Source organism: Pipra filicauda, unplaced genomic scaffold (assembly GCF_003945595.2).
Source record: "Pipra filicauda isolate LSUMZ 115617 unplaced genomic scaffold, ASM394559v2 scaffold413_size774581_pilon, whole genome shotgun sequence".
Lineage (NCBI taxonomy): Eukaryota > Metazoa > Chordata > Aves > Passeriformes > Pipridae > Pipra > Pipra filicauda.
In genome coordinates, this window is record NW_024104547.1 from 590,329 (window position 1) to 617,284 (window position 26,956).

The 26,956-nt window shown below is 44.9% G+C and overlaps 1 protein-coding gene across 3 annotated transcripts in view; it reads right to left on the reverse strand.

Moving 5' to 3' along the window:
- The window catches only part of CTNNA1 (catenin alpha 1), a 119,247-nt gene that overhangs the window by 18,404 nt on the left and 73,887 nt on the right, over window positions 1-26,956 (reverse strand). For all 3 annotated transcript variants that reach the window (XM_027745111.2, XM_027745114.2, XM_027745112.2), the window contains 2 exons: window positions 14,271-14,363; window positions 3,327-3,483 (listed from right to left, as the gene is read on the reverse strand). In XM_027745111.2, the coding sequence (XP_027600912.1) occupies window positions 3,327-3,483; window positions 14,271-14,363 (250 nt within the window). The remainder of the gene's footprint in view (window positions 1-3,326; window positions 3,484-14,270; window positions 14,364-26,956) is intronic.

Below are 26,956 nucleotides of genomic sequence, written 5' to 3' on the forward strand. Positions count from 1 at the left end.
GCAACAGCACATAGCAATGGTGAAGGGAATTTGACCCATCAAAATAACTGTAGAGAAAATGGTGTGGTTGGGAAACAAGGTGAGAGAAAAGATAGTTTTTCAACAGAAATGATTTTTAGACCAAACAAGGAAATACATTAAACTGTGAAAAGCTACAGAATATAAAGTCTCCCGCGACTGTCAATCCTCAATCCACCCCCACTAAACACCTTCCACCTCCACCCACCTCCACATTAAAGGGACTAAGCAATCCCTTTCCAAACTGTCTGTGAAGGAGTCTGGGGGCTACAGGACATCAAAATGTAAGTGCAGCAGTTGGGAGATGAAGCCATAGATGCACAAATACAACTGTGCTCCTTTGCTGCGTCTTAGCACAATTTCCATGCTGGAACCTCTGTTCCACGGGGCACTGGAGGAACCAGGTCAAGCAGCAGTGCCGGCAGACGCGGTCATGGAGCCAACCCTGGAGTGTTCAGACACTCGTAAAGACAGTGCTCATCTTGTAACGAGAAGGACAATCAGCGGGCCCAGGCAATATTCATCGGGAGGCTCTTCAGGAAAATAGTTCCACTGAGATGGGCAATCTCTGGCATAAACCTCTCTGTCAGCAGCGGAGGAACAGAAGGCAGCAAATGGAATGTTTTTTTAAAAGGATTTCAAAGGAGATCCAGGTAATTTCAGAACACTGAATTTGACAATTACATGGTGCTATCAGCAACTGCTCCAAAGAACAGAGATAGCAGGCACACCAACACACCCAGAGTGCTTCGGGAAGGCACAGATAAGAGGGGTAAGAATTACAGAAGGTACAGAAGAGCTCTGAAATGAGAAATAATGAAACGGGCAAAGACCGCGCAGTCAAGAGACAGATGACTGACAAAGCAGAACTAACTCTGTGCATTTACAAACTGCATGAAGAAAGAGAGGAGGGAAAAAGCCTCTTCACCATCTTCTACTACAAGTAGGGGCATCAAATGAAGCGAAGAGGCGACACTGCCAAAACAAGGAGGTTCTTCACACAGAGCACACTTCCAGCTGGGAAACCCACACGGGAGGATGGAGGTGCCAGCGGTTTATAATGGTCGAAAGAACAACTAACACCAGCTTAAATGAGAAAAATCTGTCAAGGGCTGTTCAGTAAGCGGCACCTCTGATGCTGAAGCTCCCTGAGCTGCACATCCCTCATGGTTGGGAGCACATAGAAAAGATCTTTAGGCCACAGGGCTCCTCTGCCATTCATCTCCTGTGCCCTGACAGTGAGCCATCCCCAGACTCTGTCCTAACTCAATGGGGCCCCTCTGCTATACCCTTCTTAAAATGCTGTAGCCTGAAACACTGTGCATTGAAGGATCCTTCTTCCATGATGTTCTGCTGTTATCTAAACCCAACGTCTCTCTCATCAAGCCTTTACTACCATTCTGTAGCATAAGCTGAACAGTGAAGCATTCCTTTCATGATGGACAGCACACCACATTGTAGGAATGTGGGGTGGTTCTTATATATATTTCTATATACACACACACATAGACTCACAAGAACTCTTTTAAATTCTGCTTACATCCCAGTTAGTAACTGATACAAACATTCTAATAACCCCAAACAGCACTTGGTATAAATCATATCTGCCACAATTTTATCCAAAGAGGAGTTCAGACTTTTAGCAGATGAATTGGACTTGTGGCATTTATATGGAAAACATTTATCAAAGTTCAAACAAATAATATTTAAAACAATATTTATTGCTTTAATATTTTTCTACCATCTCTCTGATAACATAGCACATATAAATAATTACTGAATGCATTTGAGCACCTAGAGTAGCTTCAAAGTACATTTCCAGGGCTTCATTTTGGGTGGTGAACTCTCCTCTGAGTCAGACTGTCACCATCCCAGAAAAGAAACATTCCCTGCTTATTGCCAAGCCCTTGGAACTCTGCAGAGCACCCCAGCAGGGCCAACACCACAACCCCAAAAGCAGAGCTCCCATCTCCTCGAGTGGCCTGCACAAGGGTGCTGATCCCTCAGTGCCAGTGCCCTGATCCCTTTGGAGGCTCACCTGCCAGTGGGATGCAGCTCAGCAGCTCTACACAGGCTGTGCTTGCAGGGACTGACAGCTTCTCCTCTTTAAAATGTTTGTACAATTGTGGGCAAGCTCCAAGCGGAGCCTCAAACTTCAGCACACAATTCCCTCTAAATATATTTCCCCAGAAATAGGCTCCTCACAGCTGTGCCACTGCAGCTCCTGCTGCCCCAGCCAGCGCAGACAGAGACAAAGAGCTCAGCTATTCAATTGCCTAATAAGTTTATGCAAACTCATAGCAAAGAGAAATTTTTATTCAGAACCCAGGGAACCGCAGTACAACACGTGTGATAATGCAGGTGACTCATCACAGAAACACCACTTGGGTTGGGTTTTTTTGTTTCGCTTGGGTTTTCTCTCTCTCCTTTTTTTTAACAATTAAAAAAAAATAGTCTTTTAATTCAGGACCTTAATTTTTCAACTACCTTTTCTATGTTCACCTGGTACTTCTGACTCCACACATCTTCCTGTGATGTCTCTCTTTACAGCTGGAGGTTTTAGGTCACTTGAAATGCCCAAACCTGCTTGCACCAAGGAAATCAGACCCCCAGTTTGTAGTGGTGATTTGTGAACACAATTGCAGTCACAATTCACACGGTTACATCTCCATGTCCTCTGATTAGAGCAGAATTAAAGGACATGGAAATAAAAATGCCTCCATTATTTTTAGGTCACGGCAGCTAATAGTGGGTCTTTATCAAGAATGCTGATAAAATGGATTATCTTGGCAAGCACTTTGTCATATGCAATTATTAATCTATTATAATGATCCAATCTTTTTAAAAAACTGTTAAAACTTTACTAAAGCTGACCTGGATAAAAACAAGTCACGTTTTACTTTAATTAACTTGTACGACCATGGTTTGATACTCAGTTTTGTTTACATAAAAAGAGTCTGAAGTGAACTGAGGGATCATCTTTTTTGTTAGTTCCTACCTTGACCATAATTATGTTCTATTTCCCCCAAAGTTCCTGCTGAGGCTTGGCTGCAGTAGCTAGGTGATAATTCATCATTAGTTCAGCCAGCAATTCCAAATCTTGAGACATAAAGTGTCTTCTCCTTGAGCACAGATCTCCTGCTGCAGTCTCACACCTCGCTCAGCAGAAGATGACACTTACCAGGTGAGATGTACCAACACCACCCCTTCCAAAACCAGGAAGACTTCAGAACATGTCAAACCCACTGGTTTGCAAGAATAAGCTCACTTAGGAGACCGAATGTTTCTGAGATTGCAGGCCTGGTTACCTGATACAGCCAGGAAGTCATCAATGGAAGTGATGTCATCCACAGCATCCGTCAGCACTCGGACTTGCCTCTCCCACTGCTCTTTGAAGAGATCCATGTTTTCCTGAGCCAGCTTGCTTTGGGGCTTAGCAGCCAGAGCCAGTGCAGCATTAATGACCTGTAAAACACCTCTGGAGTTTTAAAACATATCCCAACGAAACAATTACCTTCTGTATGTTTATCCAATGAACTTCACAGCAGACAAAGCAAGTTTAATAAGTTTTGAGGAACATGATGTTTAAACACAAAAGTGTTTAATTTTGTTGCTCTCACATCCAACTCATACCTGCTTCGACATTTATTATGGTTAGTTACTAGAAGCAAAATCACTTGGCAAGTGTTCACAAGAGCTGGTTTCACCTGTCTTTAACAGCTCATGGTAACAAGGTGTTGCTTTCTGAGTGCAGGCTGTGTTGTTAAGTATTTTGGACAGGATGATATTTAGTACACTGGAGGCTGCATTTCCTAAGCTACTTGCCAAAAACTGAGTAAAAAGGTCAAAAAAGGATTAATCTTACACAGTCTGAAGTAGAAACAATATGTAAATACAAAATTAAAGATAAATTTTGATTTATCCCTTTTTCTTAAAGCTTTACTCTGGATTTTGCAACTACTTGTTATATTATCTTCAGATTTCTGCTGTGGCTGTGAACGAGCCAGATTAGCCAGGGAACAGGAGGAGATGCTCCATCTGAATATCCCCTACTAACCTTCAAACCCTAAGACCTTGTTTTCCTATGCATTATGTTGTGCCAACTAATTGGTCAGTTAAACGACCACAAAAGCCTCTTTTGGGTGTGGGAAGGAAGCAACCTCAGCAGCCTGCTCCTGCTGCACTGGTCCCAGCAGAACCACCTGGAGAGGTGCCAGGTGTGAGAAACCATCCGCAGTCAGAGCGACGTGACAATCCCAGCCTTGTTCCCAAGCACCTGAGAGTCAGAGCTAATTAACTTCCAACTTCAACGTGTAATTTTTCTTCTCTAGGACTGTATTAATTTCACAAAGTTGCCGACCAAAACATGCAAGCACCAGATGTTCCTGCTTTTCCAAAATCTACTTTCTCTACCTGCTTCATTTAAAAGTGTCACAAAGCATTTAAAAAAATATATAACTCACTAAACATGAAAATGATGGTGGTGTCAAACGTGTCGGGATGGCACTGAATGAATCAGGAGAAGGAGGTTGATTCACCCAAGGGATGCCAGGAATTAGCAGCGACTCAGGAAAATCCACGGAAAAGCTGGGCTGCTCTCCACGCTGCCATCCTGCCTCTGGAGATGGAGGCTGTGAGTCTGGGTCACAAATCAAACCCAGCTCGATGGGTTTGATAACACAGACAAATGGGAGAAGCAATGTGACCTGAGCAGCATCTGTTCAGGGGCCTGTGGGGATGCACACACCTCTGAACCCTGTCCTGTCCTTCACCAACAACGTGGGGTCCCCTCTGCTGCTGCCCTTGCTCCTGCCACCCCTTCTGCATGGCACCTGCAGGAGTCAGCAGGTCCCTCAGAGGGGGACCTGCTGCCACCCTCACTCACACTGTCTGTTAAAATCATGGGTGTCCTGAAAGCCCCCTAAAAGCCTTGTGACACCTACGAAAATGATGCTTAAAATTTAAAATCAGACAGAAACAGAAGTTTTAGAAAGGTAAATCTGTCCTTTGCTCTAGAGGCCACAACAGGCAGCTTTAGCAGGGCTGACAAAACTCTTCACTCTGTGGAGAGCTTCGCACTCATGTGGGCAAGCCATCCTGGCCACGTCTAGCCACTGCCATCTCTTGCCCCGGTGTGATGGAGGTAATGAATTAACCACCTATCAATCAAAATCTAGACAGCCACGGTTTTATGAAGATAAATCCAAAAACCAAGTGTCCTGGAAACAGAAAAGATAAACCAGACAATGCTGCAGAAACCTGACCTCAGCTTTTATCCTGCTAGAAGCTGTGACTACTGAGACAGAGACGATGGTGATACCAAGGGTCAGGACATTTTCTCTGCTCCTCTCTAACTGCCTTGGCCAATATCAGATATAAAGTATCCTTCAGGCACTGAGACAGGGCAGCACTAATGCTGAAGGAACATATGGCCTGTGTACCTGTGAGATGTTTGTCTGGACGGCAGCATCTGTCTGGACAATTAATCTTTGCCAGCAGTGCATGTCAAGCCCAGATGCCCACGTTAAGCACCTCATCACAGGTAATGGCAGAGCTGTCATAGATACAGGGCCCAGCAACTGCCCCTGAAACTCAACCTGTGCATCCTCACCACATCCAAATGCAGGAGGCACAATCTGCACCATCCTCCTCCCAGCAGGTAGCTCGTCCAAAAAGGAAAAAGTTTATTTTTTTATATATTACAGCAAAAATGTATGGCCAAGGCAAATGTGTTTTACAAAAATGACCAAGTAAAACTAGTGTGTAATATCTCCCCCACAGGCAGACATGTCCTGCATTAGGAAAGCAATGCTACAGATGAGGAAAGCTGGTGGGGATATTGAAGGTTATCAAGGGATACCACGGAGCTAAAGACAAGCCTACAGCTTAGGAAACCCATCCAGGTATGTGTGTGCTCAGGGAGAAATTCAGGGCAGCAAACACAGTTCAATAGTCCTTTTTTATAGCACATACCCCATCTCAGTGTGCAGAGTGGCTATAACATGCAGCTTTAGCAGGGTGATAAAAGCCTTCACTCTATGGAGAGCTTTGCATTCATGTGGGCAAGTCATCCTGGACGTGTCTCACACTTCTGCTCGAGGAAATGTCCCAGGGATTAGTGATAACGCCCTGTACATGATCTATTCCAGTGAATACACTCTTACAGGGCACTTGGTATCCAGCAGAGTGATGGATTTATTTTCCAAAGATGCTTAGAGAGACATGGGAAAAGGAGAGGGATGCTGGATCTTAAATAGTCTGTATACAGAGCAGGACTATGATTCCTTTATTATCTAAAAATGAACAGTCAGGGGGAGGAGGGAACACTTTTTAAGGGCAAGGGAGTGATCACAGTACACTATTGCTTCTCCAAAAAACATGAAGCATTGGGGCAATTATTTTAAAATATGAGTAACTCTCACATGAAGCAGGTATATAGAGTTAAAAAAAAAATAGGAAGACCGTGTCCAGGCTACCCGAAATGTAGCCACTTCCATGTAAAACATTTGGCAATTTCAGGGAAATATTCTGTATTTCAGAGCTTTTCAAAATGCTGCCAGAGCACTGCGATCACAATGACTCACTGAAGTTGTACAAAGAAAAGAATCAAACAGGGACATTTTGAGACCATCCAGAAGGAAATGAAGCATGGCAAGAAAACACACTATTTTTATCGGTGCTTTGTTTCATGTAGCGATTGCACTGCTCAAGTCAGACAGCTCCACGCTCCATAACATGCTTCCAGAGGGTTCCTTGGAGCTGCTCTCCTGCACCTCACAGCTTCCCGAGGCAGCAGCCAGGCCTTGGCAACACCCCGAGACTGGGGAGGCTCAGGATTCCAAAGACTTCCAACTGATGTCTCAATCTGTACCTCAAGTCCTCTTCTAATCCCTTGCATGGGAGGAAACTGCTGCTTTTTTTCTGGGTTTATTTTCCCTATTGAAACTAAGGATGTCAGATACTGGTTGTATCCTTATCCTTTTGCAGGGCAGGGCTCTCCAAGGCTCCCTGTACAGTGACTCCTGTCTGTGGAGGAGCTACTGCAGCTACTTTGCCCAGAAACTCTTAAAAAGCAAAACTATTCCAGGACAGAAAACACCTGAACCTCAGAAAAACTTGTGGGTAAATTAGAGCCACTGAGTCAGCCAGAATTCATTTTTTTAGGCTTAATTTAGGATGGCTTCCTGCCTCACCTTTATAGCACCTCATCCGAGAGACTGAGAGAGGCTCGAGGAGAGCTCTCACACATGGTGGTGTTCCTCCAAAGAACACCTGGCTGGCACAGCCAAAGGAAGGAACACCCTTTGGGAAAAGAAACCTATCACCCATCTATTTGCACGGCATTCCCCACCGTTGTATCTCACTCCAGGCTCAGGGCACACCAGGGCTGTGACCCCCACTCCTCTCCATCTCAGTTTTTACTTTTTGCCTCAGTCTTTTTGATAAGGATCCGCTGCTCTTCCCAGGAGACTGTTCTTTCTGCAGCTGATTTAGCTTTGCCTGTTTCCTGCAGGGTGGGTTTCAGGATGTTACTGTGCCTCAACAAGGAGGCGTTTTTCAGTTTCACAAGCTCTAAAGCAAACACTCAGCCCTTTCCCCTCACTACACACCTTTTCTTTACAACCAAAACATCTGCAGTTCCTAAATAACTCACTTGGGTTGTTTCATACAAAGCCTTGATTTACCAGATTTCTTGTGGCATTTGGGTAATGAGTTGGGAAGTAGCTCCGTGGCCCTCAAATTTGGGATAATTTGCATTTGTAAAAAAGAAAAAGCTATAAAACAGGCCCCTACCCATCAGCTCTCATCTCAGGGGACGAGGAAGAAGTGACACACACAAACCATGCCCCCATGGGGGTGTGAAACCAGTTTTACTCAGGAGTATGTGGAAGGGAGCCTTGGGTGCTCCCTTGGGTGCTTGATTTCACTGCTGCCTCACAGAGCACTCTTGTGATAAGGAGATAGAGGTATAGCACAATTCTGGAATCAGATCTTTCCAAATGGTCACCAAACAAATTCCTGACCTTACCACCAAAGCTGCCACACCAGCTGAGCCCAGCCAGGATTCTGCCCTTGCCCAGGTGGGTTTTAATGCCTGCATTTTTCTGTAATGAAGAAAGCATGGCTTGCTTACTGGCAGTTCTAAGAAGCTGCTCATAATTTAATTTCACATACACAAGATGCCAAAGTTACCTCCATGTCACCCTACTCATGTCTCCTTCCCTGCTCCTAATTGCATTTTACTCCAAATGGAAAAAATGGTTTATAAGCAGGACATTTAAGTCGCTTCCAGTTACATGCAAGGCCAGGTTTGCATCCCCCTGCCTGTGTGTGCTACCCCTCCATGTACTTGAATACAGCAAAAAGCACTCTGCAGGCTCTGATGAGCTGAAATGCCTGGGAGCAAAACACACAGCAGATTGTTTTACACTTTCAGAAGCTCTAATGGCAGTGCCCAGCCAGTGCACAGAGGTTGATGCACCAAAAGAAGAAGGAAAAGTTTCCTTTGATTTCCAATACTTTGTTCCATGTATAAAGGCACTTTGAGCCCTTTCCTTTCCTGCAAGTTATGCACGGAGTGACTGCAGGGATCTCTGCAGAGATACTTGTGTTGTGGCAGTGCTGGAACGACCACAGATACAGACTGGAATAACACAGAATCCCAGAATGGTTTGGGTTGGAAGGGGCCTTAAAGATCATCTTGTTCCAATGGCAGGGACATCTTCCACTAGCCCAGGTTGCTCCAAGCAACATCTAACCTGGCCTTGGACACATCCAGGGATCCAGAGGCAGCCACAGCTTCTCTGGGCAACCTGTGCCAGGGCCTCACCACCCTCATAGGGAGGAATTTATTTACTATCTGACCTAAACTTCCCCTCTGTCAGTTTGAACCCGTTCCCCCTTGTCCTGTCACTCCAGTTCCTGATGCAAAGTCCTTCTCCAGCTTCCTTGTAGGCCCCCTCAGATACTGGAAGGTGCTCTTGGTCTCCACACAACCTTCTCTTCTCCAGGCTGAACAGCCCCAGTTTTCTCAGCCTGCCCCTGTAGGGGAGGTGCTCCAGTCCCCTGAGCAACATGACCTTCTCCAGTTCAGCATACTGGCAAAGTAGCATTTGCTATAAAGACTATTTGCATATAAGGTATAGATAATTATCCTATCAACTTCCCCAGATATGGAAAAAAGCATTTTCATTTGTGGCTGAGGACTGATATTGTAGTGCCAGTCAAATTAGACGCTGAAAGAATTTTGGTGCCATTTGTTCTGGAATCTTGCTATATTTTGCATTTTACCGATTTCAAGTGCTAAAGCTTTGGGGGTTTCAGGGATTCAGTGCCTTTTCTGGAAGCTGTTCTGCCTCTGTACTCCCCAGATCCTGTGCCTGTGATGAAACATGGAGTCCTTACCCATGAACACACCTTCTTCTACACAACTGAATTCCTTTCCCCTGTTCATTGCTTCTTTTTATGCATCAGTAACTGCTGAAGTTTCTAATATTGTATCTTTTCTGGTCAGTCTTGGCCTGTGCTGGCATTTCTTCCCAGCAAGGATACAAATGTGTGATACAAATCTGCAACTCAAGTGTTAAGTTTTTAATAGAAGCATTTCTACTCAATGCCAATAAAATGTTTCAAGCACCTGTAATTAAACAGTCTGGAGACAGATCTGCTAGTTAGAACATTCAAAAAATCTGACAGTCTTTCAAAGAGATGAAAAAAGGGGACAATTGTTTGATGTTAAGTCTTTACTGCAAGAAAAATTAAGATTTCTTCTCCAACAGCCACGAGGGAACTGGCAGTGACTGAGGGCTCAGGGAGGACAAAATCTGCTGGTCACATCTGGGTTTGGTTGATTTGAGGGGGTGGATTGGAGGGGTTTTTTTTGTTTCTCTACGATACTCTAACTTTTAAACAAAAGTTTTTGGAACTCTCCATGGGATTCTTAGGCTTTGGTGTTTTGCTGTGTGTCCGTAGGTGTGATCACATATGAGCCATCTGCCTCATCAGAAATCTATAAGCAGCAAATGGCTTTTCAAGCATTTCAAAACTGCAATAGAAGGATGTGGAACAGCAATTATTAAAACAAGATGTTAATATGAGAGAAGCCGATTTATTTTTGTTTAAAATGTAATTTAATCCAGGAATTATCTGGAGTCAGTTTAATGGGTGACACTCGAGTGTCACGTGCTGACCACGCTCCGGGATGGAGGGAGCACGGGGAGGGTGGGCAGAGGTTCTGCCTGGTGTCCTCCCAGTATTTCTAAGGAGGATGAGCTATTTGGGCTGTGGAGGAGAAAGGCAACCAGCTTTGCCTTCCAGATGGGATAGCAGGTCCTGTGTGTCCACACCAGGGAGGTACAGGTCTCCTCCTGCAGCACATTTCCCAGGAGATGGTTAGACTCCAGGGCAATGGGCTCCAGCTTTAGCTGGCAGAAGCAAACACTCAACCTGATGGGAATTCTACTCCATAATTCCTTTTTAGAACTCCCAGCCTGACTGCACTTTGCTTAGGAGTCTATAGATGAACTTCATGGAGGCTGTAAAAACTGAGAAAGTCAACGTATAGCTGGTAAAAGGAGCTCAAGTGACAACAGACTGTCACATCAAAAGGCTGGAGAATTCTCCTCCCTTTCGAGAGCTGTGCTGGGGCATTCTCACTATTGCTTTTAACACCTACAGCTTGCATGATCAGAAACACTCCCATGGTTTAAGCTCTCTTCTCAGGCATCTTTAATGCAAAATGCTGTTACAAAACAGCCTTTGCAGGCTCCAAAGCAAGTACTTCTTGGAAACAGAGCTCAGAAGCCAGAGCTAGGAGCGAGGATCCAGGTTTCTGAGTGGAGATAAACAAAATCTTTCCCTAATTCACCATTGGCAGACTCTGTGTTTAGCAAGAAGGCAAAGAAAACTTCCCCCCCACCACTCTGCCAGGCAAATGCATGCACAGGCAGCTCTTCCAAGCATTCCACAGCAGTAATTTTCCATTTCCATTATAAAGTCATGTTAAGCTTTTTTTTTTTTTTTTTTAAATTTCATCTTAACCCCCTCCAGACTGGCTTGGTGGTTTCCCCACCACCCAGCAAGGCATGGACCTGTGGACAAAGGTGCTCCCCTTCCATGCACAGACTTTCAGCAAGGTATGCTCTCAAAAGAAAGAATTCAGGCAGGCTTGTAAGTCAGGGCTTCATGAGGAAAACATCAGTGACGCCCTGAAGCTGCCTGATTTCTCCCCTGTAAACCCAGGCTAACACAAATCACCCAGCTGGCTGCTCCAGAGCAGGCACAGCTCTTCCCAACAGCTCCTCCTGCACCATCAAAAGGGAGCTCTAAATATCCCATTAAGTCTTCAACTTCACATTAATTTCTGTGCTAATTGGCTGGGGACCCACAAATAGAAAGGAAGATGTTACTCCTGAGGAAGAGCTGATTTCCAGTAACAAAGCCACACCACACAAATTAACTATCTGCTTCTGTAGAGACTTTTGGATGAAACATTTTCAGCATCTTCTTCATCCTCAAAGAACTAGATTTCAAACATGGGAATGTCTGAACCCAAGGGTGACACTGCAAAGGACTCACTGCTTGTCCATACCAACAAGACTTCCAGGTTTTCCCTGGCCAGTTTGAAGAGTTGCCTGTTTCTTACTCCTGCTGCCAGATCAATGGCTCTTGATGGCAAGGGAGTGAATAAAGGCTCTATTTGAGATACAGCTTTTATAATTAACTCTACAGATTGATTTCTGCAGAAATCATTCTTTAACCAGGAATTCCCTACTCGCAGAATGGCCTCTACTCAGCTAAACTATTTAAGAGGTTACCTGGGACTCAAGTGCATTAAATTTCCATTCCATCCTTTCAACCCCAGCAATACCTTGAATTACACTTCATACATCTTATTTCTGTGTGATATTGATACAGTCACTTGAGTTTCTGAGACTATCATAATTACTGACTGACTTGACTCATTCTGAATCCAACGTTTTCCCGGAAAAATACCTCCTAAGCCAAAAAAAAAAAAGGGGGGGGAATATAATGTTGGGTTTCATCCATATCTTATACCTAATTCACTCATTTGTTCAGCATGGCCACCCAAAAGGAATCAAGCAGCAGCTGCAAATCTCATCAGGAATAAACTGCAAAATAAATAGGTAATTATGTAAAAAAGGAAATAAAATCCCAGTTTGCTGTTCTGGATATCTAGAAGCTTTTAGAGATTCTACAGAATAGCCGAGGTTTGGAGACTGCTGAGTGAGGCAGCTGAGGAGGAGGACGATGAAGTGCTGCATCACTTACACTGGCACAAGACAAACTATTGTTAGGAGAAAACACAGATGCCATTTGTAAAACAGCTTAGACAAGTGCCCCTAATTATCTCTCAGGATTCACAACATGTTTAAATACTCTTAGAGCATTAAAGAATCAACCCGAGAGCATGTAATGTAACATAAAAGCACTCTTTCAACTGCTATGAACATCTATAGTGTCATTTACTAATCTCTTGGTGACGACCCTGAAATTAAGGCAAGACTGTGCAGTGGAGCATCTAAAGTGTAGGCTTGGAAGTTCAGAGATGTGACCTTTGTAAAGCCAAAATCCATCAGTTAAAGCCCTTGTGCATTTATAGATACTCAGAGCTTCCAACGTGTGTTAAATATATTGTCCATAATCCCTGAAGTCAAAGGTTAACAGCTGCACTTCAGGAGATGTGGCTCCACTGGTGACTAGTGACTACAGTTGGGTCACTATTTCATGCTGACTATTATGGTGCTTATTTCATACAGGAGTAGAGTTATTAAAATAGGCAGTTGTTGGAAAAACAAAGATAGAAGAGTCTGCAATACACACAATTTCAGCAATGGGGAGGAGAAAACACCCCCACAGAATTGGACACTCACCAAAAACACATTCAAAGGAAAACCTAACTTTCTTCAGATGATTATTTTCAAAAACACCAGCATTTGTTTGGAACACCATGCGTTAGACACCCATATTCTTGGAGACAACTGGGAAAAAAATTACATCAGCCTAGTTGGCTACTTCAGGAAAGAGCAAGCCCTTATATTACATAAAATGGATTTTCAAAATCTTTTTCTTCCACATGCTTTGTTCCAACTGTAAAACTTGACCTTTGGTTTTGAGCAGCCCCAGATGTGGGAGGCAGAGAAGGGCACAGCCAGCACAGCTGATGCACTGGGCCTGGGGCTGGATGCAGGAGTGGGAACCCACAAGCCACTGTAGGATGCCAAAAGGCCTCCTGGATAGCATTTAGTGCTTTATCTTCACCTGTTTAACAGCACTCTTACTTGGAAGTAATGCAAAGGGTAAAACAGTACTGCTTTTCACACTAGCTTCACCTGTTCCCTCAAAATTCCCCTCCTGCTGAGGCGGGTACAGGTCAAAACCATTTTCTTCCCTTCAAGTGGCTTTAAAAAAGACCCGTATATATGGGAAAACCATACATATTCCAAGTAATCCTGAGACAGTACACCTTATTTTCATAAAATGCCATTTCACCAGTTTTTCTGAGCACATATTTTCCATTAGTTCCTCTTTACCAACAACAGCTTATTTGGATGTTTTAGATCTGAATTTCCTGTTTCTTTAAAAAATGTAAATTACAAGAATCAACAGCTCACTGTAGTCTTCAGGGGTTCATCCAAGTATCTAGTTGTTGACATTTAAAACATCAGGCTGTCAAAAGGGAAGAGGATAGTCTAGTACTTATATAAACTTAATTTCCTTGTTTCCACTAAAAAGTTATTAATTAGAAGGTAGTCTCAGCCAGGTTCAAACTCTTCAGACAAATCCAGCTTCCTCTCATCCTACCCATCGAGAGTTTTTTGGCAATTTATATTCTACTCAAGCAAAAGAATAATATTCTATAATTCATCTTACAGCAAGCACAGGAGCAGTAACACCTTGATGAGGCACCATACTGCAATATGAATGTGCACAGCAAACCACTGTAGGTTCCCTGCTTTACTGTGCTGCAGGTTACTGCAATCCCCTGGCCAAATGGAATTAGAGCTATGACATAAAAATGACCCATTCACATCATTGATTCCTTAGTCACGGATTTTAAAGTTTCTAAATATTGATGCCTTCACTGCATTTCACTCTCTATGTATATTAAGGAAAAAGTCCATTTCTGCAGCAAGTCCACAGACAGCCACTAAGGGACCAGAGCAAGTCCTAAGCAGGACCAGTTGCCCAACGTATTAGGGCTTGTCTTATGTTCTTATGCTCTCCCTTACCTGGGGACACAGGGCCTCCAGCTGGCTGGCTGACATGCGAACCAACTTCACACCTTCTTCGTTGTTCGAGATGGAACAGGCCAAGTTGGCAACCTGTGAAAGAGGTGGGAGGAAACAAAACACACCTGTTGGAAATGGGGTTTATTTCCGTCTGTAGGAAACCTTTTGCCTACTCCCAATAGTGACCAGTAACCCATCAGGAAACATGAAGCATCCACACTCATTCAGTTCTAACCAATTTTGAAACCATTAATGACACCCGTTCCTTCTTGAGCCATCAAATCCTAACACATCAGATCATAGAATCATGGAATGACAGAGTGGTTTGGATTGGAAGGAACCTTAAAAATCATCCAGTTCCACCCCCCTGCCATGGGCAGGGGCACCTTCCACTAGCCCAGGTTGCTCCAAACCCCGTCCAACCTGGCCTTGGACACTTCCAGGGATCCAGGGACAGCCACAGCTTCTCTGGGCAACCTGTGCCAGGGCCTCCCCACCCTCCCAGGGAAGAATTTCTTCCCAAAATCCCATCTAACCCTGCCCTCTGGCAGTTTGAAGCCATTCCCCTTTGTCCTATTACTCCAGGCCCTTGGAAATAAACTCTCTCCACCTTTCCTGTTGGCTCCTTCAGGCACTGGAAGGTCACAATTAGATCACCTCAAACCCTTCTCTTCAGGCTGAACAATCCCAACTCTCCCAGCCTTTCCTCCCAGCAGAGCTGCTCCAGCCCTCTGATCCTCTTGGTGCCTCCTCTGGACTCTCTCCAGCAGCTCCATGTCCTCCCTGTGCTGTTCCCTAGGGCTGGAGGCAGCTCTGCAGGGGGGTCTCAGCTGAGGGGCAGAATCCCCCCTGCCCTGCTGCCCACGCTGGGGGATCAGCCCAGGGCACGGGGGGTTCTGGGCTGGGTCATGTCCAGCCTCTCCCCCCAGCCCGTCAGACAGGACAGACATCACTGCCACCAATGATCCAGGTAAGGGCTCTCCAGCAAAATGTACAAGAGCAGCATTGGCAGCACTTGAAGTCAGGGTTTAAAAGCTCATTCCCACTTGGGTGAGACAACAGCAACCACACAATGAAAAATTCCAGCTCCCATGATCTGATGGTTAAATATCCTCATGTCCATAAGCGTAGGGATGCCCCCTTTTCTTCAAACACTTCTGTATCCTACTGGATGTCAACACAAAAGAACTCGGAGGCTCACGGAGCGATTCACCTGTGCAGGGCTGGTGCAAAGCTCAACCTGGTTTGTTGGAGTTGCATGGAGCACCTCCATGACAGGATACAGGGATGTGATCCAGGTAAAGCCCGAGGTGCCAGGGAGGTTCCTCCAGCCCTCCGTTTATGCTGCAATTCATCAAATAAAACCCATACAGGGGACCTTGAAGATGCATCCACAATCCTCCAAAATCTGAGCAGCATCTTGTGATGATAAAACTTTATTCCTTGACCTGCTGCACAGCAGCACCTCTAACTAGGTCAGCCTGAAACAGAGACCTCTGTAAACAAACACCTGCCTTTTAAGAGCAGAAAGGGGACAGCACAGAACTTCTTGGTAATTGAAGATATTCCTCATATCGGAGCTACTCTCTGGGGAAGGAAGTCTGAAATAAGTTACATTTCTCAGTTGACAGGTGAATGACAAGCATGTTATTCTGAGCCATTTGAACACAGAAAGCTGTAAAAATAGCACCAAGTGAACTGAGATGAACACCGAGTGCTGCCCTTCCAGAGGCAGAGCAACCTGCAAAGCCCTCGGCAAATGTGCCGTAAAAGCACCAACAGGAGCCAGCAGATGCTCAGTAACACCACTGAACCACATTTCTCCAGATATTTTTCTCTATAAGCTGGGGAATTTCCATTCTGCCTTTAATTAAACTATCCTTTTCATTCACATACAAGTGATTTTGAAGTAGTATCTGCAGCTCTACCACACGCTTTCCCCCCTCCCCAAGCCTTTCCCTTACGACAGATGTTCCCACACAGAATAAATTACTTTCCCACAAGCCATCAACCACATACCATTACACTTGAATAGCATTTTTCATCGATCCCATTATCAATTTGGGGAGCAAAAAGCAAGCTTCCATTGCAAAGCACACAGCCTTTTCCTCCCTCCAGCTCCAAATCAAGTTTCAGTGGACAAAAAGCAAAGGGGTCAAGAGGAGAGGTGTGTTTCCAGCACAGAACAACCAGGCAAGCAGATGCAACAGCTTATATCTGGAGGAAAACAAACTGAAGTTGAGAGGACGGCTGTGCAGCCTCAGCACCACGGAGAAAACTGTCAGCTTTTAGCAATATTAGTGCCCTACTCCTGAAGTTTCTCTTCCACTGGTCTTTGTATTCAAGTCCTCCATGTGAAGAGGTGAGCTGCAGGAGGTTTTCAGGGCAGCACCCAGTGGGGGCCAGGGCTCTCTCGTCCCTCCTCTCTGCCATGTCCAGCCCCCAGCCCAGCCCCTGTGCACGGCACCCCCACCAAACAGCTGGCCCCAGAACACCCTCTCACACAGGGACTGCATTTGGAACATCAAGTTTTTGTCCTGCAGACTTTCCATGTCTTAAATCCCGAGTTCACAGCGAGCAGGAGCACATCATGCTTTTGTTTAGAGGCTCAGAGGAATCAAAAGACAATCACATACCATGATTTAAGAGTCAAATAAAGATTTTGCTGTTGGTTTAAGCACAAGTCATATTTTTGAGAAACACCAGTTTGCCAATATTTTTTATGGTCCATATTTCCCCATCACTCCTGCCTCCACAGCAGCAGTTACAACCTCTAGGAGCAAGAAGAACACAAAGCTCTATTGAGTAGGGGCTGAATAAAAGCGACATTGAAGCACCACAAAATCAGCCTCTCCGATATCTGGAGATGTTGTGCTGTCTCTCAAGCCAAGTGTGATGAATCAAGCACACAGAAACCCTGCTCTGTCTGAACACAGAGAGGCAAAGAAGTTTATAATGGAGTGTCCCCACCACGGTATAATGAAATTTTGCTTTTTTGCACAGTCATTTTTGAACAGTCATTTTTCTTCTGAATACCCAACTGATGGCAATTCTTCTTTAGAAATCGCCCGACTGGGACTGCCAACCCTCATGAAAGAAGCGTGTGTGCTTCCCTGACTGAGGGTCTTTGGCAGTTTAAGACAATCCAACTGTTGGCTGCCACATCCCATCCTACTGCTGCATTTCTAAAGCTCAACACTTCATTTCAGCACGCTCATCCAAAAGAGAGCTATTTGCTCTGGCAGGTTGGTTTCTCTGCCAGATTAGCACACAAACTTCCCAGCAAACTATTTGCTGAACATCAGAGCGAAGCAGAGACGTGGCAGAATCTGAGATGACTTCAGAGTGCTGCAGACAGGGCTGTAAATTCACAGCAACGCAACATTTACTGCGCCCAGGGGAAGGCTCTGCCGAACTATTGGAAAACACTCACAAGCCTCTTAAAATTTGAAATTTAAGGAGAGCTATGTCAATTAATTGATCAAGTTGTGAATGACATTACAATGAGGTATTCTAAACTGTCAGTAATTATCAGGTGTTCTATAGCATGAGTTCTAAAATTGCATGTACCAGTTGAGATGAATGGCTGCATGACTAAGAAATTTAATTTTGAAAGTACCTGAAAGAATTCATCTTCAATAACTTCTGGGTGATATCTGACAAACACCTTCAAACTCCCTGTCTGTACAGAGGAGAAGGTACTGCTGGCCAGTTATTTGATACGTACCCATAACACACTGCATTTTGCAGCTGAGATGAGGATCAGCTCTTTTAAAGCCCGCAGAGCACTTGGAAATCATACGTTTCCAAAACTTCTAAATAAAATACTGCACCTCAAGTGAACAAAAATTTCCTTTAAATGAAATGTAAATTAAATAGTTTCTCCATGTCTCCAACAAAGCAGCTGAGTGACATAGTAAGTGGTCAGACTTGATTTAGAAAGAAGAACACTTGTGCTTGAGAGCAAAATAGCAATTGAATTCCCGCTGCATTTGTTCATTCTTACCATTCAATATCATCAAGTCCCTTTACATAAGCACTACTGGCACAGGCATCAAAGGAGACAAAACCATCGCAAATAATGTAATCAGCATAACGAGCAATCTCTTGAAAAAAGTTAAAAATACTCTGGGAATGAAGACAGAGCCGAGAACACAGACCGGCACGGCTCAGAGACACCTCTCACAGCGACGACAGACCAATTGAGAGGCAGCTTTCTGCTGCAGCATCAAGGCTCTCTCAGTTCAGAGTCCACAGTCATGGCCCAGAGATGGCTTCAGGGACCCCAAAAGGCAGGACAGACCCCAAGCAGCTGCTGGTATTTAGATAAATGAGCTTAAATTTCCCCCCGGTGACAAATGCATCAGCGAGCAGCGCGCAGCCCCAGCCGTTCCCAGCACGGAGCTAATGGTGCCAAGTGAAACAGCTGGACAGACTCATCTGGAAGGGGCTTCCATGCACTGATCAGGTTTGGAAACTCCAGTCTCACTGGCATTAATGGTGACATCAGCACACGGCAAGATGACTTGATGTGAGCGGCTCCAGTGCCGGCACAGTCTGCAGCAGAGCACTCCAGAGCAGTGCACAGGGGGCTGCCCAAACTGGGGGCACCTCGGGGGATCCAGGAGAGTCACCAGGAGCCCACAGCTCATGGGACAGCAGCTGACAGGACCTGGGCAGGGCCAGGAGCTACAGCAGCCAAGTATCTCCACACACAGAATGATAGAATCAGCTGGGTTGGAAAGGACCTCCGAGATTATCAAGTCCAACCCTTGATCCACCATCACCGTGGTTACCAGACCATGGCACTGAGTGCCACATCTACCCTTAGGGAGCACTAGTGGCCAGGAGCACCATCAACAGGGTGGGAAACAGTGCTGGGGAAGGGGGGTAAGTCCTGGGGTTTCCCTGGGCTCAGTTCTGAGACCAGTCCTGCTTAATATCTTTGCCCATGACCTGGATGAGGGGATGCACCCTCAGTCAATTTGCAGATGACACTAACTTGAATGGGAGTGTTGATCTGCTGGAGGGCAGGAAGGCTCTGCAGAGGGATCTGGACAGGCTGGATCCATGGGCTGAGGCCAGTGGTGTGAGGTTCAACAAGGCCAAGTGCCAGGCCCTACATTTGGGTCACAACAAGCCCCTGCAGCTCCAGGCTGGGGCAGAGTGGCTGGAAAGTGCCTGTTGGGAAAGGCCCTGGGGGTGCTGGTGCCAAGGGCTGGACATGAGCCCAGGGGGGCAAGAGGCCAGTGGCCCCTGGGTTGTGCCAGCCATGGTGTGGCAGCAGGACCAGGGCAGTGACTGTCCCTGTGCTGGCCCTGCTGAGGCCCCTCCAGGGCTGTGTCCAGTTCTGGGCCCTCATGGAAGAGAGACACTGAGGGGCTGGAGCGTGTGCAGGGAAGGGAACGGAGCTGGGAAGGGGCTGGAGCAGCAGGAGCAGCTGAGGGAGCTGGGGGGGCTCAGCCTGGAGAAAAGGAGGCTCAGGGGGGACCTTCTGGCTCTGCAACTCCCTGACAGGAGGGGGGAGCCGGGGGGGGTCGGGCTCTGCTCCCAGGGAACAAGGGACAGGAGGAGAGGGAACGGCCTCCAGCTGTGCCAGGGGAGGCTCAGGTTGGTTATTAGGGAAAATTTCTTCCCTGAAAGAGCTGCCCAGCCCTGGCACAGACTGCCCAGGGAAGTGCTGGAGTAACCATCCCTGGAGGGATTCAACATGGGTGTGGATGTGGCACTTGGTAGCATGGTGTAATGGTGGCCTTGGCAGTGCTGGGGAATGGCTGGACTCGAGGATCTCAGAGGGCTTCTCCAACCTAAATGATTCCACAGCTCTGGGCTTTTAGAGGAGGCATTGCTTAACTGGTTTCTTCTGAGAGAGGCAGACGCTGTCTCAGGTCAAAGGGTCAATTGGGAGTATGTTATTATTAAGAAGGTGTGACTCCAACATTCAAAGAAATATTGTCACCATCCAGAGAGTGATTCCATCTCAAATTCTAGTTAGCTTTGACTCTTCAGAATTTACTAATTTTTAAATCAGGAATAATCTTGACACTCCTACAGCAAGCAGTTCTTTCTACCACTAGTAACAATTTGTCAGCCTGTCTGTGGTGGCAGCTGGGGCAGAGAACCACCTTTCCTGTACCTTTTTCACCTGAAATACATTTTTTGGTTGGTTTTTTATTTTTAACTTCAAATTTGTTCAGATCATGGCTAAGGAGTCAAGTCTTCAAGCAATTACGAAGCTGCCTCAACTACACAAGTTTGGGGTCACTGCTAAGCTCCTTAAATTACACTCTGTAACATATCCCAGCAATATCACTCCAGCTTTGTACTTGTTCTTCCTTCTCTTTGCACTGACTCCCTGGCTTAGGCAGAGAGGTTACTTTACCTGGAACTCTTTATTGAAGGACTGGCAAATTGCTTTTTCAACAGAGACAAAAAATGGAAGAGAAAAAAGGAACTGTAATCCCTAACACTTTAAATCTTCCTTTTCGAGGATTTCAAAGGCTGACAATGAAAAATGCATTAAAGCCTTTGACTCGTGCACCTGGACTGAATTCATGGAAACACCACCCAGGTTTTCCTCCTTGTTTACAGGTCAAGTTTTTAGGACAGCTTCTTCAGGAAGTCCAGAAGGCAAAGCCTCCTAAATGGGTGCTGGTGCAACCCAGAGATGGCTCTGTAATGTGTTTATTGTTGCATAATTTAAGGTTGTCAGAGCTGCCCCTGCCACCCAGCATTGCTGTAACTCAGGATTATACATCTTTACGCAGCAGCCAAACATGCACTAATTGAATTCTAAGAGTCTGAGTACTCTCATTTGAACCTGCAGTTGGAAAAAGAGCATTGCAGAAGGAAGTTTTACAACTGTCTTAGACTGAAAAACTTCTCAGTTCAGCATGAAGCAGCATCCTCTGGTAACTGATGCTCACAAGCCCTTTCACAGAAATAACAAACCCCATCCATGTGTACACAGATACTTTGGAAATTTCAACACCCCAGAAACCAAGCTTTTCAAAGGTGTTCCTGGCATTTTCATTTCTGACTGAACTCCAAAATTTCAGCTGCTTTATTATATTTTATTTGCTTTACCTTTTATGATTTCTGTGGGAATGCAAATTCCAACTTATAAGCAGCTTAAAAAGCACCCATTTTAAAAGCAAAAAAAGAGTGGATGGACAGGCAGCCATTCCACATTTTCCTCTTGAGGACCTGCTAAAGAAAAGTATATGATATTCTCACAGAATTCAAATATAGCACATCTGATTTCTTCCTCCTTGATATTAAAAAAAAAGTCCCAATTCCCTTCCTGCTGGTCAAAGCCCAGGAAATTAATTTATCTGCAGAAACAACTGTTCTGACAAAACTAATGGCAACTGAGGACTCTCAGAAGAGATGTGTCGATTATGTAATCTCCATCCCTCTCCAAAAGGGCTTTCATTATTCACTAAGTCCATACATTTATTTATTCACCTGAACACTATGTTCAATATTCAAGACAAATGCGAGCATTTTAACACCCAGCCCTAGCAGGCACTGCACAGGCAGAAGTGCTGCAGCTCTAGATGTGTTATAGCTCTAACCCTACAAACCCCTCGTTTTACAGAGGCATAACTAGGTAGGAATTACACAAAACAGAGCCACTTCTTTAATGCAGGAGGACTTTGGATCAGATCCACAGGGACTGTGCAGCGAGTCACCAGAGCCACGCTGTCAACTGCCTTGTGATTTTATGTGACTTAAGTAGTTGCATGTGGCTGCAGCTCCACAGAAGGTACCTTGCAAGAACTTGTTGTGAACAACAGAATCCCAATGTATTAACTGAAAATAGTCCAAGTCTTTAAATAAAACAAAGCATGCACAGAAAAACTCCAGATGTAAAGAACCGGGGGGAATGAAGGACTACAATGAGAGAACTATTTCCAGAGCTCTACAATCCCACACAGAACATGAGAATAGTTTGAATTTCCAGTCTGGTTATAAACACAAGGAGGGGAGGTTTCACCTGGATGGAACAAAACTGGCAAGTAAAGGGTTGGCATTTTTGATTCAAATGTTTTGGGCAACGAGAAATAGAGATTACAGAGGTTTTTATTTCAACAGGTTGGCAAGTGATGGCAAGAGAAAAGGGATCAGAGACAAAATCATGGAATCACAGAATGGTTTGGGTTGGAAGGGACCTCAAAACCATCTAGTTCCAGCTCCCAGCCATGGGCAGGGACACCTTCCACCAGCCCAGGCTGCTCCAAGCCCCGTCCAACCTGGCCTTGGACACTCCCAGGGATCCAGGGGCAGCCACAGCTTCTCTGGGCAACCTGTGCCAGGGCCTCCCCACCCTCACAGAGAAGAATTTCTTCCCCATATCCCATCTATCCCTGCCCTCTGGCAGTGGGAAGCCATTCCCCCTTACCCTGTCACTACATGCTCTAGTAAATAGTATAATAGTATAAAAATAAATATATTGTGTACCTTCTGCTCCCTATTATAGTGAGGCAACTGCTTAATATTTTCATGAGTAACCACCTTTCATTTGGGATCAAATCCGAAAACTTCCCCATTTCAAACTGATCTGTGTGTCTTAAAATCTAGTTGAGGAACACAGCTTTGCACTTGGCTTTCACTCTGTCCAGAGCTGTCTCCAAACACCATTCCAGCTACCTGGTGCCATTCCAGGTACAGCTGTCCTGCTGCAGCTCTGCTCCACACTAGTGAGCTCCTTCCACGCCCAGAGGAAATGTCTTTCCCAACAGTGTGACCATGTGTTGCCAAGGTTTCCGAGGGAAGGGCCATTTTTCACACAGTTGGGCAAATCCAGACTTTGTGCATCATGACAAACCAAACTGGGCTCCATTTCCTGCACAGCAAGTGCAGCAGGGAGAGCACTTCTCTCCTGCCAACCGGGAAGTTTTTCAATCAAAGAGGGGGAAGAGGTGTTTGAAGGGAATTAATACATCTATAGCATAAAACATACCCCCAGTAGGAAAGTGCTGGTAGTACAGCAATACCTCTATTCCCAGACTGGTGGATTATCCTCTCTAAAGACCTGAGAGAAAGCAGAGCTGGTAAAGAACACCAGTGTGCTATGTGGGCACCGTGCCCCTCGTCGATGCAGCTGTGGCAGCAGATGTAACTATTGGCACAGGAACTATTCCTTCCTCAGACAAACAAGCTAAAGTGTTAAAATGTTGTTATAAGCACAAAACACATTAGTTACACAAGTCAATCTGAGCCATCACGACAGCAATGACACCACTGGTGTGTGATGGAGAGCTGAGCTTCAGCTCAAACTTTCAAACTCTCAAATCCTCAGCTGAGATGCTTCTTAGCAACACAAATGCCTTTCTTTAAAATAAAAGTGTTTCTAGTAGTGATATTTGGACAGTAACCAAATAATTACCCTTTTCCAGAAATGTCTTTATGTTTACCTAGTGGAAATGAAGACAGGCTGGGAGAGGTGGGGGTGTTCAGCCTGGAGACCTGAGACCCCCTTCCAGTGCCTAAAGGGGCTCCAGGAGAGCTGGAGAGGGACTGGGGACAAGGGCCTGGAGGGATGGGACAAGGGGCAATGGCTTCACTCTGCCACAGGGCAGGGTTAGATGGGATATTGGGAAGGAATTGTTGGCTGTGAGGGTGGGGAGGCCCTGGCACAGGTTGCCCAGAGAAGCTGTGGCCGCCCCTGGATCCCTGGAAGTGTCCAAGGCCAGGTTGGATGGGGCTTGGAGCAACCTGGGCTAGTGGAAGGTGTCCCTGCCCATGGCAGGGGGTGGGGTGAGATGGTCTTTGAGGACCCTTCCAACCCAAACCAGTCTGTGATTCTGTGAAATTGTAATTCTTTCCTATCTCATTTTGCTCATCACTCAGAACATGCTGCCTTCTGATCTGACAAAGGTTTCCAACTTGGTGCCTATTATTAGCTGTTTAAACCAGTTTTTGGTGATTCAGACAACTGTTCATGGCAAGTGTAACTGTAATTGTAAGTACACTATGCTCTTGAAGAAGACGACAAAACAGTATTAGTAATGAGCAGATTTCAGGCAACTCCTTGATGACACTACATGACTAATAATCTAATATTGCTAATGACTAAGATGATGAAAATCCAGACATGCATCAAGGCTTTTAGCTAAATATCAAGAATTAAGACATTTATGCCACATCTATAAAAGCTGTACTCAAAAAGCTACTTAAAAATGCTGTTGGAATTAACATGCAAACATCTGGAAGATGAAATGGCCAGGGCTCTATCGTTTTTTACCCACCTCTGAAGACGTCAACACCACCACACTTAACTGTGCTTAGACTTACCAACCTCTTTTACAGATTCCCCTTCCCCAAAAGCTTCTGCCTCCGAAGGAAAAAGGAACTGAGTAAATATAGGGCTGTTTCTAGTGGGATAAAAGCACATTAACACAATCTCCCAAACCCTAAACTCGTTCACCTCCAAATTCTACACCCTTCACGTCTCTCCTGGCCCAAGTGTGTACACACCAAGCCCTTCCTTCTCAACAATCCTGCCCATGATGACTGTCCCTGTGGGGAAGGATGGCAGAAATGCCTCTCCTCCACGAAGCAGCAGCGAACTGAGATGATTTTCAAACAGAGAAATGTCTCCGAACAGCCCAGTTGCTGCCCAGACACGTGAGGATTCAACCCCTTCATCTGTGCCATCAGTGTCCCTGTCACATTACTGGCTGCCTTGCTTCCCTGTGTGCACTTACAATGAAATGTGGACAGAAAGATTACCCTGAAGTCTCTTTTTCCTCTTCCAACATGATTTTTAAACTCTACCAGCATTCTACAGACCCTTTCATACATTATTTGGTGTAGCATTAGAAGACTGGCCTCAAAAATAACCTTACGAGAACAGAAGTTATCCTATTAAAAGGTCACTTGCCTTTACTTATGTATGATGTATTAAATTTGTATATCCAGTTTTGTTGAAAAATGTAGGAACATTTTTCTGCTGAGGTTTTCCTGCTTTCCTGATTATGAATGTAAGGAAAGCATGTTCTACGAGTAAAATTTAATTTATTTATGAATTAGTTGACTAATAAAATGAACTTAAAAGGAAAGCGCATCGGTTGTTGAAGTGTCGGACTTTAGAGGGCACATTAGAGTTACACTGGTCATTTACTGAAGACATTAGTTTTAAATTGCTGCCAAGGTTATCTATAGACAAATTACAGAAAACGTGCTTGTGCTTTGCAAGAGACATTTTGCTCATTTTGGTCTCCATTTTAAATGGGGAATGAGTCTGGACTAACTCTGTCTCTCTTCTTCCAGAGCACAGGGTAACAACATTTTCCTTGTAATAGACAATTACCTTAAAAATAAAAGCAATAAAAGACAAACCTGAGTTGGCAGATTTTTTTTTCCTCTGTAAATTAAGGTACTGAGCAGGAAAAACAGGTGCTGGAAAATGCTGGGTTTTGAGAGATTAACAGAATTCAGAAAAACATTTCAAGCCAGTATGTGATTTGGGTGATGACTCAAGGTACCCCATGTCTGCCTGGCAGCACTGACCCACACCTGTGCTGGCAGGGGGGAAGAGATTGAGAGAATAAGCAAAGCCAGTCCACTCCCAACTCCAAAGATGCTGCTTTGAAGAACTCTGCAGGAACTTTGGAGATCAGGTGGCTGATAGACACAAAGGATAATCTTGTCAGACCAGATTAACTTCTGGATCTGCTGGACCCATGCTTTGTTTGCAAGAAATGGTAACTTGCCATGCCCAGGTAAGTTATCCCTCATGAACACAGCACAGCCAAGCCTCAGCTTTTCAAAACCCTCACCTTGTCTCCAGTCCAAAAGCCAGTTTTTATTTTAAACCCAAGCTACGTTTCACCTAATTCACATTTTTTAAAAGCCTTTCACATGTAAAAAACCTGCAGTTGTTAAGACTCTCTGAAGAATATACGGGCTGCAAGTCTGAGCGAATCAGGATAATTGCAAGAAAAATGCAGCAAGTGTGCAAGGCCTCGGGCTCTGGGAGAGGGGTATTTTTAGACTGAGGGCTGAAAAATGACTCCAGGACATCGAGCTATTCAGTGAGGGCAACAGGAGGGGGAAATGTCACTGCAAGAGGCTACAGAAAGCTTATGGAGCTGCAAGTGCCCAAATGTGATTCTTTCCAAGCAAATAAATTTGCCGTCTGCATCTGTTCATGGGTTTTCACCGAAAATGAGAAAATCATCTCTCCATATGCAAGATGCAACCCAGTGCATTAAAAAAAGGCACAGAGCAGTCTTTTCAGATAAATTAAAGCAATTAGAAAAAAAAATCAATGCTTATGAAACACCACTGAGAGCTTTTGCCTCCCTGGTCTTACCAACATTTCTCTGAGAAAGAGACTTATAAATAAAATCTAAGTTAAGAAAAAACATTTGACAAATGGGTAGTGGGTTCCAGAGTAAGAGGAGATTATTTATTCTTTTTAAGGAATTACTAACTCCAAAAATATTCTCCAAAATACTCTTCAGCAAGCAAACAGCTACTGGAGGATTTTACCTTGGACCCTGTTCTTATTTACCTTTTAACTCCCTGATTTTGTAAGGCCTGTAAAGCTTTTCCATTAAAACTAAAAAGTGACAAATTGACAAGCTAATTTTTATTTTTCTCAAGCATTCAATAGTGCAGCAAAGGTTTCTTCTTAACATCTCTGGCTCTTTCCCTTCTCAGAGAGCAGCCAGGAG